Here is a 13,427-nt window from a genome sequence, read left to right on the forward strand (position 1 = left end):
CGTGGAAGTAGGGAAGAGATACAGAGCTGATGTTGAAAAATGCTTGTAAGCATTTTCTATCTTGGTGTGATCAATAGTTTGATCAATTCATATAACTTTAGGAGTTCTGTTTGCATGGTGTTGTTGCAAAGGATTGAGGCAAATATAATTTATAGATCTTTTTTTCTTCTGAAAAATCCACATTGCCTTAGACAATTGTGAGATTGCTGACAACTCAATTATTTGCAGTGCTTTAACTCACTAATACAGTCTCATTATTTATCCAGAGACTCCTTCATTTGCTTTATTTAATTTCTCAGCTGACAAATTCCATCTCCCAGGATACTCAATGTTTTCAGTCTTAATTGGTTATCAATCAGCTCTTCCATCAGCTGATACTGGCTTGAAGACATGACACCAATCCTTTCTTAATATGTTCTGGGATTTCTGCAAGAGATTTCACTTTCCTCCTAAGTCTCCCTGTCTTATATTAAAATATCACCTAAAATTCTTAAAGTTTCTTGGGAGAAACATAAATCCAAATGAGGTTATTTGGTTTCCTTACTTTTTTTTTTTAAATTTAGGAGGCAAAGTTCTTTAATCCTCTGGAAGTCTTTCCTTGAAATGTCCTAGTATTCGTAAGTGAACAGACAACACGCCGCAACACTTAAATGCAGTTCTCAGCGTTGCCAGGGATGCTCCCGGTGGGAAGGGCTGGAAAAGCCCCCAGACGTGGGCACTCGTGAGCTCCCGGAGAGAAGCCCCGAGCGGAGCCTTTGCCTCGTGCTGCCGCTTTCGCGGAGCCGCTCGGGGCGCGGAGCGGGGCGCGCTCGGTGCCGCAGCGCCGGCTCCGCTCGCTGCGCTCCGCCCCGGCCCGCCGGGAAAGGACGGACGGACGGACAGACAGACGGCAAGGGGCAAAGCTTGCCTGGGTCCAGCTTTGCCCGTGTACCACTAGAAACAGCAGAGCAGTGAGGCTAGTGAATGGAAACTCTGCGCAGTCAGCGAGGAAGTCTTGGCTTCGTGGGGAAAACTGTAGCGACTTAAATTTTATTTAGTCATTAAACCTGAGCTAACCCTTATATAAATACAAACTTCTGAAACCACAGGGAAACCTCCCACAGGCGACATGACTTTTACCAAATCACAGTATTTATTTGACTTTTTTTTTATACGTGTGTATGTACTCCCTGGACATAGGATCGAAGTGCTAACTGCAGTTCCTTTATATTTAGTTTTCAATGTAAGTAATAAGAATTAATAATAGTAATGTAAATAATGATAATAAGTATAATTATAATAATGACAATAATAGTAATAATAGTAGTAATCCCCCAATGCAAATTTACAGCAATGAAAGTTGGGATCAGACTCGCATGCAAAGCTGGTAAGTACTTTAGCGTTACTTGTATCAACAAAGCAAATCTCTTTTTGGCAAAGGAGGTGGGGGAATAAGAAGAGATTTTTGTAGTTGTATTTGCAGTTTCCTTTTCCCTTCCTTTCACTCTAGAAATTCTTTATCCTTTCATGCACAGTTGAGAATTAGCCATTTATTCTTAGTGCTGGCGATGCAGTCTTTGATATTTAAAATGGAATGTGTTCCTTTTTGATGCTCTGTGATTTTGAATGAAGTACATGCTAGCAGATTAATGGTGCAGAACAGTTAGACACTGTGCATTTTTTTTCTTTTCCATATTATTTCATCATTGCAAAAAAAATTTAATATATTTTTAAAAAAGAAGAGCCTGTGAATTGTCTATTGTTTATGCGGTGAAATTGTTTTCACAGTGTTGTCATTCTCTTCTAACTTGAAATCATTGAATAGCTATGAGCTGTCACATTTTTTGTCACTTATAACTGCATCAAGCTGTGCTGACAAAATGTCCCTGCATAACTGTTAATATGCATTGTCATTTTAAGCATGAAACAGTTTAGCTAATGATTTATCTCTTATAATGCAGCACTTGGGGCAGCTGTATGATTTGTCTCTTTAGCAAGTCAAGTAATTTCTTTAACAAAATGTTAAGCACAGATGGGCCATAGGCTGTCAGTTAACCATTATTGTGCATGCATCTGCTTGCCTTCAATGCACTGTTTTATGTATTCAGCCACTTACTTAGGCACAGTTCTCTGAAAAGCGGAACCTACTCTGATTGGCAAATAAAATGTTCATTTGTCTCTTCTTCCTATTGTTTTGTTTTGGTAACACATGTCAGCAGCTCAATTACCCAGTTCATTAACAGCTCCCAGTGGACATGATGGCCAACCCATGATAAGGAGGGCGATTGTGGCACATATGGTCAATAATAGCCTGTCTCTTGGTAATTGTAAATAAAAGTCACTGTTGGCCTTTTCCTTTTACTGCAGCTACTGTTTTCCTTTTCACTTTGCCGCACAAAGCACATTTCTCTATGTGAATCAGCCCAAACAACATAAAAATACCATCCATTTTTCTCAAGAAGATCACTTTTATCACTGCTGTGGTGGTTGCTTCCTTTCTGTGCTGACTTTTCAGCTTAGAGCTCACAGGATATGGACTTGATCTTTTCCAATTCCAGCAACGGATTAATTGCTCTTATTAACGAGTTTACTGAAGTAGCAACATATTTTCTCAACATTTCTCTCATTCTCTCACTGCAGACTTTTTTTTAAGTGCCTGTGGAGTTAAAGTAATTTATAATTTTTTTTGTAAGTATGCCCTTTACAAATAGCAGCGGTTTTCAAAGGAGTAATTGAAGTGTGACTTAATCCCTGTTAGATGAGCGATATTCCTGTCTAGAACAGAGGCTTTCTTTTTGGTTTCATTTCTCCTTCTTTGATATATCATAGTCAAAATGCCAGTAGAATTGCTTAAAAGCAATTCTTCTACTTGTGGCTATTTCCATTGTATCAGGTACTCTGCTGCTTTCTAGCAAGGTTGAGAATTTCTTTATATATTTCCTGATTCCTAAATTTTCACTTTTAATAGGAAAAAAGAAGCATGTAGCAGCAGCATTAGCGTGTTTTATTATAAACCCATCTGAGAAATCTTTTGTGGCTTCTTGTTTCATTCTTTGTTTCTTGAAAGCTGATTTTGTTTTTCGTCTCAAAGAAAAGGAGTCCAGTTGATAAGTTTTGGGCTGTGACTTAATAGGGTGAAACTTAGGGTGTCCAAATTTCCCTTCTGTCCTCTTATCCCATGGATGCTGAAGCACAGAAAATGAACATTGAATCGGGTAAAATTGCAGCTCTGAGTAACAGTAACCTTGCCCAAAAGTGTTTTGGGGGGAGAACCTAAACTTTGGGGATGCTCTCCTGTTCTTTGAAGCATGCTTTATCTTAGATAAACACAGCTTCAGTTGTGTCTAAGGAGCTCACAGGTGGCTGTGGGGTGACTCGGGACCCCTGAGCTCGTCCCCTGCTGCCTGCCATATTCATAACTAATCTGTAGTCTCCTCCCTGGGCTGTAGGCACTCGGGGAGTTGTTGAGTGTCAGAGTTTATTTGTCCTGGTTTGATTAGCACAGACCTGGCAGGGCGTATTTTCTTTTTAATGGCTCCTTGCTGTGACAGTGAGGTTTTGGGAGGAGGAGGAGAGGGGGGAGCCTGGCGTCATGTTTCCTCAGGCAAACACAGAAAAAGGAAGGGCTGACGTGCTGGGAGAGGTGCTTCAGAGCCTTCATTATATTTTGTATGGATATAAGAGCCTGCCCCTAAACAGGACTGCTGAGAGGGAAGGAGAGGAGAGGGATAAGGATGCTGTTTTATCTTCCTGCGGAATTTATTTTGAGGAAGAAAAGGATGCTTGGTGTGTTTCTGTTCTGTTGACTATTAAAAGCCAGCTGCTGAAAGCCTACCCTAACACAAACAAGGATGCAGGCAGGAATGCCTTACTGCTCCATGGTGGGGAGCCAGCACCAGCCGTGTGTTTGGGGAGCGCCTCGGGTGCCTGTGACACCCCCATCCTGGGGCAATTCTGCCGCTCTCCCTCCCTCCCCTTCCTCCTTAAGTCCCCCTCGGTGTGAGGAGGGCTGTTTGAGCCCCTCACCTCTGCTGGAGGAGGCAGTGTTGGAGGGACGCCTCCAGGTGCGGAGGTTTGGGGAGGGGGAGCTGGATTAACCCCTGCTGTGCATCCCCTTCACCCGGCTGCCCTCCCCAGCCCCCCGGCCCAGCGCCCCCGCCTCCACGGCAGCCGCCTTTGTGCCTCCCGCATCCTGCCAGGCAGGTGTCAGAGCCCTGAATGCGGGCAAAGGCCCCGCTGATGGATACCACAGATGGAGCGTGGAAATCGGCCCAATAGGCCTCAGCCACAGGCCATTTCTTAGGACCCAACAAAAGCCTCCAAATAAGTCAACAAAAATCCCAAAGATCACAAAGAGAAAGTGTCATTTGTCATTTGCTGTGGGTTTGTGTGGGGGTGGCGGCCCCGCTGCACTCCCCTTGCCTGCACCCGAGCAAACACGAGGAGGTCACTCGCCTCTCCTCGGCCGGGATGGCTGTGGGGATCAGACGGGCGCCGGCAGCCATCGCTGCCACGGGGAGCCCCAGGGCTGGCAGAGAGAGCACCCCAATGAGCCCCATGGCCAGCAGAGAAAACATCCCAGTGAGCCCCAGGCCTGGCAGAGAGAACACCCTGAGGAGCCCCAGGCCTGGCAGAGAGAACACCCCAATGAGCCCCATGGCCGGCAGAGTGAACACCCCAGTGAATCCTAGGCCAGCAGAGAGAACACTCTAGTGAGCCCCAGGGCCAGCAGAGTGAGCACCCTGGGGAGCCCCAGGCTGGCAGAGAGAACAGCCCAGTGAACCCCAGGCTGGCAGAGAGCACCCTGGGGAGCCCCAGGGCCAGTAGAATGAACACCCTAGGGAGCTCCAGAGTTGCAGTGGCACAAGGGGGAAGACCCTGTGAAATTAATCTTGCTTAAATAAAGAACTGAGAAGATGGGTGTGTGGAGGGTAGCTAGCTAATAAACTGCTACCAAACCCCTCCCTGGCCTTTGCTATTTTAAATTTTTTTAATTTGCCTTATTTTAGTGAGATCCCTAGCTAGACATAATTCATTCTGGCTGTTAGACTAGGAGGAAGAGACTGCGTGTAATATGTTATTAAAAAACGTTACAGAGTGTGAAGAGTTGTGAGAGAGGTTCTGCTTCCCTGGGTCACAGATGATAACCTCTCCATGATAATCCCTCTGCCTGCTTCTGTCAGGTGCACTCTGTTGCAGCCCTAATGCATGGGCTTTAAATGGTTGTCATGTTATTGTTATTTAATTATTCAAATGAAATGTCTTGCTGGGAGGAAGAACAGCCCACAGAGTGACCCCTCGTGTGTCATTTTGTTGTTGGGTTTTTGCCCCATGTGTCTATTTACAGTGTTTGGAAAAGGGATGGTTGCAGAACTCCAGGTGACCAAATGCCTGTGACATTGGGCAGTGGGGTTGTGCATTTGTGGTGATAATCGGCATGCAGCATTTCCTTAGGCCACCAGATAGGTCATGAGCAGTTAAGGGACAAATAATTTTTCTTTAATTCTGTAATTCCTTTTTAAATTACTCTTTGTGAGTCAGCAACTGGTAATGCTGTTGGCTGTCTCTCCAATTTTGAGCTGTATAGTAAGAGGGGTTCTGGTGATCCCAAGGAGCCCAGCCAGGCAATCTCCCATGGCAGTGAGTCTCCTTCTATTTATGACTTTAGGGGCTGGAAAATTAGGATCAGTAGGACACGTGTAAAGGTTAGTGATACGCATGTTTTGTGTTTGTGGAGGTATGGATATAGAAATAACCCAGCTAAAATATCACCAGCTTTGCCAGTGCTGAATAATATCTTTGTATATCATGGAAGTCAGTAGAAACGTTAGTGAGATACTGATTAGAGAGAGGGCAATGCACTGTGACTATTGAACATATATAATATATATATTGCTTGTCTAAAGGCTGAGGTATATCCAGTTTTTGTGCTTAGCCAGTACTCTGAACCTTCTCACTATACAAAAGTCTAATAATCATATTTTGATATGAAAAAATAAGAATAAAGGCTTCCTTGATGATAGTGATATTTAAGAATACTTTGTAAGGAATAAGAACAGTACAGTTTGTAGTATAGACATGTAGCTATCCTTTGAGATTACATTTGTCTGACTTTCTTATTACAGGGCAAATAAGACAAAAGAAGCCAATGTTTTCAATAAAGCGGCACATAGCAGCCAGGCCTGGCAAAAAGTAATGTCAATGAAAGCAGATAGATATGAAAGTAGTTTGATGTGATATACATTTTATCCCTACTTTAATTTTACTATTTTCTCTTTAAATTCTTGCCCTTGATTACACATATTGTTCCAGACTCTTAGATACTATAGTTATTTTTTTTATTGGCTTACCTTTGTGCCTTTCACTTACTGCTTAATGAAATATAAAATGAAAATGAATATAATAAAAATGAAATGAAGCCAGGGTTTTAGTTCTACATTCTTTTGCAGAAAGGAATGAGAGCATAGGGAAACATGTCAAGATTTTGCTAAGTCTTTATAAAACATTTTAAAAAAGGTAATGATATATCTCCTGATATTTCCCACTCAGTTGGTGAGGGAGTTTGTTTCAGTAATTCAGGGAATTCAGCGGTAAATATCCCCTTTAAATTGCACAGTTTAAGCTTGCTTTTTATAAGCATTATACATAGATGTGTGAAGAGGTTGTACTCCTACACGTGGAGTCTGTAAGTGCATTGAAAGTGCGCCTGACATCTTCCTGACAACTTCCTTTTCTTTTAACTCATTGTACACAATTAAAGGCAGCTTTTGTCAGAGAACTTCTCTCCAAAAGGGACATTTCTGAGCTCTGTTTCAGATCTCACCCCACCAGATAAGGGCAGAGTGTAGCCAGTGTGACCCCGGTAGTGTGGCTGGTGTGCTCTCCTCCAGCCCAGCTGGGCAGTAAGAGCTGTTCTGCTTAAGGTGGCTGATTTGTATCACAGAGTGACGTTAGGGAACTACATTTAAAATAGTCTATATTTCTTTTTGCTCCTGGATGACAGTGTGGAGCCATCCTGCAGGGCTGGGACTTGGCAGTTGCTGAGGAAGGCAGGTGTCACTTGGGACCCTAGCTGAGAGGGTTTGGGATTTGTCACTAATTCAGACAATGTATGATGTTAATTTTGGGATACTCTAGATTGCCTGTTTAATAAGGACTGGACTTGAACTGTTTAGGATAGGATGTTTGTGGGGATTCTCCTTTGTTCTAGAGAACGATATTCTCAAGAATAAGAACTTCTTAGTCCAGTCTTAGGACAAACCTTCACTGCAAATAAGACTCTGGGAGCTGATGTTTGTTCAGTATATTGATGCTGAGATCCACAGGAGTTTTTCCTTATGTCTGTGTTTGCTGGGTCCAAGATATTGATGCTGTCTGGAAAATGAAGACACCTTTCACAAAAGAGCCACTGGTCTAGAAGTAATTGTTCTTTTTTTTTTTTTTTTTTTGGTATGCAGAAATTAATAAACTTTTCAGCTGAGTTGTCTGAAAAAGCACTTTATGTTTCTCATGCTCTAAGTAAACAGATTAGCTGTATTTATTAGCTCAAACAGCTTGAGTGAAATTGGAAATGTGAGATAGCTAGAAATGAACCTGGTGGGGGGGTTTTAGCTGGAGCTTGAGAAACAGTTTGCTTCCAAATAAATTACATTAAAAGGATTATATTAAATCAATGTCTGTATCAATAATTTCTTTGGCATTGCTGAAGTAGTAGCAGGAATGCTTGTATTTCCATTGAACAAGCAGTTTCAGCATCGCTGGGGAGTGTCTGCCCTCTTTAGGTGGTTTCCCTTGAAGACTCAGGCAAGAAGGAATGCTGGTTGCCTGGACAGCAGCTGGTGCAAGTGAAGACTGGCTTTGAAATTCTACTTTTTTGGTTCATTACCATTTACTGGAGAGAAGAGTGAGTGTGGTTGGGTACTGGAAGAGGTTATGCTGCCTTCACAGTTATAGCTCTGAGTTCAGCTGTGGCTGGAGTTCACTTGATGGCCAGGGGAAACAAGCAGGGCTCCTGGGATCTGTCTGGCCCTGTCTGTGACCTCCCTATCTGCATGTCTGTGAAATCCAGAAGGAGTTTCCATATTGATTTCTCTATAAACTGCTGATTGCAAGAGTTGAGCCTCTTTCCTGGTTCATGGTCATGTTGTATGTGGTTTGTTTCTCGCTGATTTTTCTCAAGTTCTCACTCAGGGTTTGTGAGGGGCCTTTGGTCCAAGACAGATATAAAAGGATGTCATTGATTGATTCAATATTTTGCCATTTTTTCTCCTTAATTAAAGCTAATTTTGCCTTTTTTTTTTGTTTCTTTTTTGAGCATCAGCACCTCAGTCTGATGAAGGCTCTGACATTGATTCTGAACCAGATTTGCCTTTAAAAAGAAAGCAGCGTCGCAGCAGGACAACCTTCACAGCAGAACAACTGGAAGAGCTGGAAAGAGCTTTTGAGAGGACACACTACCCTGACATTTACACCAGGGAAGAACTTGCACAAAGAGCCAAGCTCACAGAGGCTCGTGTCCAGGTATGTATAATAAATAAAAGCTGCCTAATGAAAGGAGTTTCCTTTTCTGTTAGCATGTGAGTCCTTTTATATTCCTATATGATCCTGCTCTAGAGTAGAAGGAAAATGTGAAGCAACACTGTTTACAGCTGTAGAATTTTTACATCTGTACATGGACTTTTTTTTTTTAACTGTTTAAGAGAACTGCTTTGAAAAAACTTTTGTGTCTTTCCATTAATTGTTCCATACTTACCATGAATATAGTATAGAATCTTTGAAGAGGAAGAAAAAAGTCTGATATCCCCACTTGTTTGCTTTATGCACTTGACAGCACTCTGCATACAACAGCTCAGCTGTTGGGCCAGTTTATAGTAACATAACTGATTTCATCTGTTGTTGTCTGGGTCTTCCAGGCATTAAAAAAAGAGAGAAAAACGTTTTTTGAAGGAAAATGTGTCTACAGAGCCATGCAAGTCAGGAAGGTGGCTGGTGCAGAATCTACAGTTCACTTTTAGGTTAGATTTTGGTTAGAAGTTGGCTTGGTATAAATCCTGTAATATCTTTTTTATCCCCACTCTCAATTTAATTCAAAAGAGAGTAAGTTCTCAAATAAGTTCTAAGACTTCACAGCCTCATGTATATCTGGGTTGTCTAAAGCAAGCTAATGTACCAGAGCAGTAACATGAAGTTGATTTAAATTTTTTTTAAAAGTATGTGCCTGGATTTTTAGCTGTCTAAACCTAGAAAAGTAGCTGCCAAATTATCCTGGAATAAACTGCACCCCAGAGTTCAAGTTTTGATTAGGACTTCTCCTGCTTGATATCAAAGAAACATATGCTGTGAAAAGTTTAATACTACAGGCAGAATCTTCTGCTGCTCTTTCACCACTTGACATCTACAAATTGCTGGGAAAAGTATGCCCTTTTTAAATCAGTCTGAGTTGCAAGTGTGCCCAAGCCAGTGTGTGGTTGGGTGACAAGCAAGATGTTGAAGCATGTGATCTAACAAAGGAAGAGAAATGAGTGGTGACTTGTGGTCTGACCAAGGATACAGGTGAATTTGGTTTCTTTGGTAAAACTCTTATTATGGTTTGACCTTTGAAACTCGGCCTGAGGCATTCAGACTGTGCAAACTGAAATAAACAATACAAAACACCTCTCTGACTTTTGAAGACAGTCACACCTATTGCAGCACAGCTGTATTATTGAGTGTCTGTGTTGAAAGGCTCAGACTTTTTACCTGCTAAATGTTTTTGCAGAAAACTTCATGCCACATTTCTTGTAAGTGTTTATTATGACTGTGGGAGAAAATCAGATGTGTGGATGAATTTGTCTGGAAGGCAAGCTCAGTTGTGCATGACTCTTCTTAACATGTTTACTAAGTGAAATGCTTGCAGAACAGCTCCATAGATAGACTTGGGCCAGGTAAGAGCAAATCAAGCCCCAGGAATCATTTGCACACAAACATAACAAAGATAACTTGCTTCACAAGTGTTGTTAGCAAGACGAATGGGATCTCGGAGATGATGTTTTGGTCTATGTTACCTTCAGTGAAAAATACGATAAAATGAAAAAGACCTTGTTCATGTTTTTCTAAATCAATGACCCACAGCTAGAAGAAAAGCAGAACTCTCATTAACATAACAGCTGTCTTAATGTGGCTTTAACCCTGTGACTTTTTGCATTCCTCATGGCTTCCTTGGTTCCCTCGAGACGCATCCTGTCTCACACCGCTCGTATGATCTACAGCCTCACGAATTCCCCAGTACCTCTGACATGGATATTTTACCTAACCCAGCATGGAAGAGAGTTCCCAGTCAATCAATGATTAAAATACCAGAACAAAACCTTTCTGGATTAAAGATGAGCTGGGGTTGAAGTAACCAGCCTGTGGGCAGTTTCCTAGTGCACTCCATCTGTCTGGTACACTTGAAGGCTGGCAGAATGATTTAGCAGTGGATTAAGGGTTACAGGATTTGCCTTATCAGCATTCAGCACCTCTCTATAGCCCCTTAAAATAGCCACGTATTATGGGCATGAAATAAAAGACGACCTGTGAAAAGAAAATAACCCTGAGAGACTTGAGGCTGAGAGGGCTGGATAGCCATACTGAAGTAGCATTCAGGCTTTCTTAGTCACACTTCTTTTTTGGTAACATTATGATAGAGATCAGAGATACCAAATTTTATATGGATATATACACAAAGGTCTCTTTGACTGCTTCCCAATAAAGCATTATCTAAAAGAGCTGGCTCTTGCAGCCTGAATCCAACTAAGCCCAGAAATTTATTTATTTATTTCCTTTGGAGCTGTAAGGTCCAATTCTGTACAGTAGTTTTATATTGCTTAGGCGGTTATTTAGTTGGTAACAACTGGATCAACCTTGCTATTCCCTCAGCCCCTCTGTGTAGTACTTGCATCTCATGTTTTGTTTTTTCTACTCTGTCACCCTGTGCTTCCCCTTTCCTTCTGTTCCCTGAGGCTGTCTATTACTCTCGTGAAAGGAAGAGTCTTACACCACTGAACTGTGGTTTTCCTCACTTTCCCACTGCTGAAGGGTAACCAAATGCATGTTTCTAACCTGGTTGCTTGGACGTGGAGGAAAAAACTTGCCTCTGGTCTGGGATCAAGAGTTGAACATGTCAGCCCCTAAGGGGAATTTTTTGAGAGCAACAAGCAACTGAAAACAGACTTTACACTGTGAATGTTATTTGTGTACCTAATCATGGGAACAGGAAAGGCTTTTGGGGAAAGAAGTGTTCCAACAAACTCCACATTGTAAGAGTCACGAGATGTGTAACTGTAATCATGGCAAATATTTCAACCCTGGGTGTAAGAACGAGTTAAAATGCTCCCTGCAATTCCTCCGGCAGCACCTTTCCACTCAAGGACTGTTGAGTTTTTCCCCAGTGGTGTTTGAACCTAGATGTGATATAAGTCAGGAAAACCTTTTCTGCTGCCTCTCCCAAAGGCACTTGCTCTTCTCTGCATCATTAGATGCAGAAGGAAGAGAATTCTTTGGTCTTGTGATATTATCAGATAAAATTCAGAAAGATAAGCACAGTTCCAAAGGAGGGCCTTTCCCTTAAAAATAAGAAAAAAATAGTGGTACTCTGGGAATGTGAAGTTTAAGATTTGCATGTTTTGAGCAAAAATTGCAGTACTTTACCTGTCCAGTTTAAAACCTCATTAAAACCATCATTAGGTTGCAGTGCAGGCCCTTAAGGTCCATGGCCTGTTTTTACTGAGAATCTGAAGGCAAGTTTGAAAAGTGAATTTATCTCTAGTGTAGATCAAAAGGCCTTTCTGAGCTGTGGAGTTATGGCATCAGGAATGAAGTGGGTAGTATCTTTTCTGGCCACCTTTGATTCCCACAGCAGACTTGTTTTTAGACAAACTGGGCAAGCTTTGGCAGCAGCTTGGGCCCGTTTCAGATCGATGGTGGGGAGTGTTTACGTCAATCTTTTGGCAAAGGATTTCTAAATAAGGTTCAGGTTTGTCCTGTGGCTGGCCAGGAACCTGCCTTGGCCAACAGGGGCTGGCCATGCTGGCAAATCTTTTGAGGCTGTGTGTTGATGGCAGGCATCCCAAATTGCCAGAAATGTGGGGCATTTATTGGATTGTATTTGGACCATGTTAAGGAGTGCCCCAGCTGTATGGATCCTTGGGGCAGGAGGCCCTGCTGTGAGAAGCAGCTGGCACATGGCTCCCCTGTTTAATTCCAAAATGAAATAGGAAAAATTTGTTTGGATTCTTTTTCATCCATGAATAATGGTGAAAAAGAAGGGCAAGTCAGAAATAATTCTGAATCATGACTATTTCCCACCCTGAAGAGTTTCTTCTCAGCCAAATCCCAGCTTTAAACTGATTTGCTTGAGGACATATTAAAAAAAAAAAAAAGTTGTTTATCAACAGAGCATGTCTGAAAATTTGGGCACATCTCTCCAGGCTACTAGCATGGAATTGAATGTTCCCATGTCAAGCTTGTAATCAGCTTGTTAGCTATTGTAAAAACTTTATTATAACCTCAACAAATAAGTCCCAAGAGCTCAGATGTCTTGAGTAGCTAAAAGAAGAATTATTAAGAAAATGTATTTTAAGTGTTGTGCTTGGATATTATTTTCTTTGCCTCACTGTGGTGCAGGGAGGGAAAGAGTTTGGAGAGGAGTAAGGGGAAAGGTGAGAGAAGTTATGACTCTTGGGCTAGTAGTAAAGTTTAAAGGCTCTGGAGTCCAATTTCTCAGCTTTAGTGGTATTTTCTCAGTAGAAAACAGTGAAAAGCACTCTCTGAGAAATCACTGGGGAGGGGGAATCTGTGCCAAAGCAAAGTCTTAGTTTGCTCAAACCTCTGAAATGGTTTGAGCATATACTGAACTGCTCAGTCCTATGGGAAGATGGGGCAAAGGAATGCAGGATGGATTCAAGAACACTCAAGACTCACTTTCATCAGATCTTTAGTTATTCCTGATGTGGTTTTATGGAGGATTTCTGATGCCTTTTCTTGAGACTGAATCTCTTGCATCATAAAAAGGCTAAAGAAAGAAACTGCTGTGTGTATCATTGCAGTAGATAACCCTGTAATTGCATGGCCCCCCTCCCCTGTAAAGGGGAAATTCTTATGGGTAAATTAACCAGCTGCATTCATATGTGGGCCCAAGAGGACATTTTTAAATATAAAGGAAAAGAGGGATGTGATTTTGATTGTCTCTTTCTGGTCCCTGCTGCCTAAGGGCTCTAATTAGTGTCACTTTAACTTATAAATACGCAGCTCAATTTGCTTGTTACTCAATAATTTTTAGAACTATTCCACTGCAGAGTTGTAGAAGTATTTTTGTAGGACTGAGTCAAAGTTTTCTCAAAGAAACCTAAGAGATTGGAGCATGTTGGATCACACTGGGAGGTTTTTCGAAGTCCCTATTCCCTTTGTCACAGGCTAGTGACTTTTAGTCT

The 13,427-nt window shown here is 41.9% G+C and overlaps 1 protein-coding gene across 4 annotated transcripts in view; it reads left to right on the plus strand.

Moving 5' to 3' along the window:
• PAX3 (paired box 3) overlaps positions 1-13,427 on the plus strand; it is a 73,174-nt gene that overhangs the window by 41,574 nt on the left and 18,173 nt on the right. For 2 of the 4 annotated variants that reach the window (XM_058031198.1, XM_058031201.1), the window contains one exon: positions 8,300-8,499. In XM_058031198.1, coding sequence (XP_057887181.1) covers positions 8,300-8,499 — 200 coding nt within the window. Of the gene's footprint in view, positions 1-8,293; positions 8,500-13,427 lie in introns of all 4 variants that reach the window. The other 2 variants (XM_058031199.1, XM_058031200.1) reach the window with 1 other exon arrangement.

Source organism: Melospiza georgiana, chromosome 10 (genome assembly GCF_028018845.1).
Source record: "Melospiza georgiana isolate bMelGeo1 chromosome 10, bMelGeo1.pri, whole genome shotgun sequence".
NCBI classification, from domain to species: domain Eukaryota; kingdom Metazoa; phylum Chordata; class Aves; order Passeriformes; family Passerellidae; genus Melospiza; species Melospiza georgiana.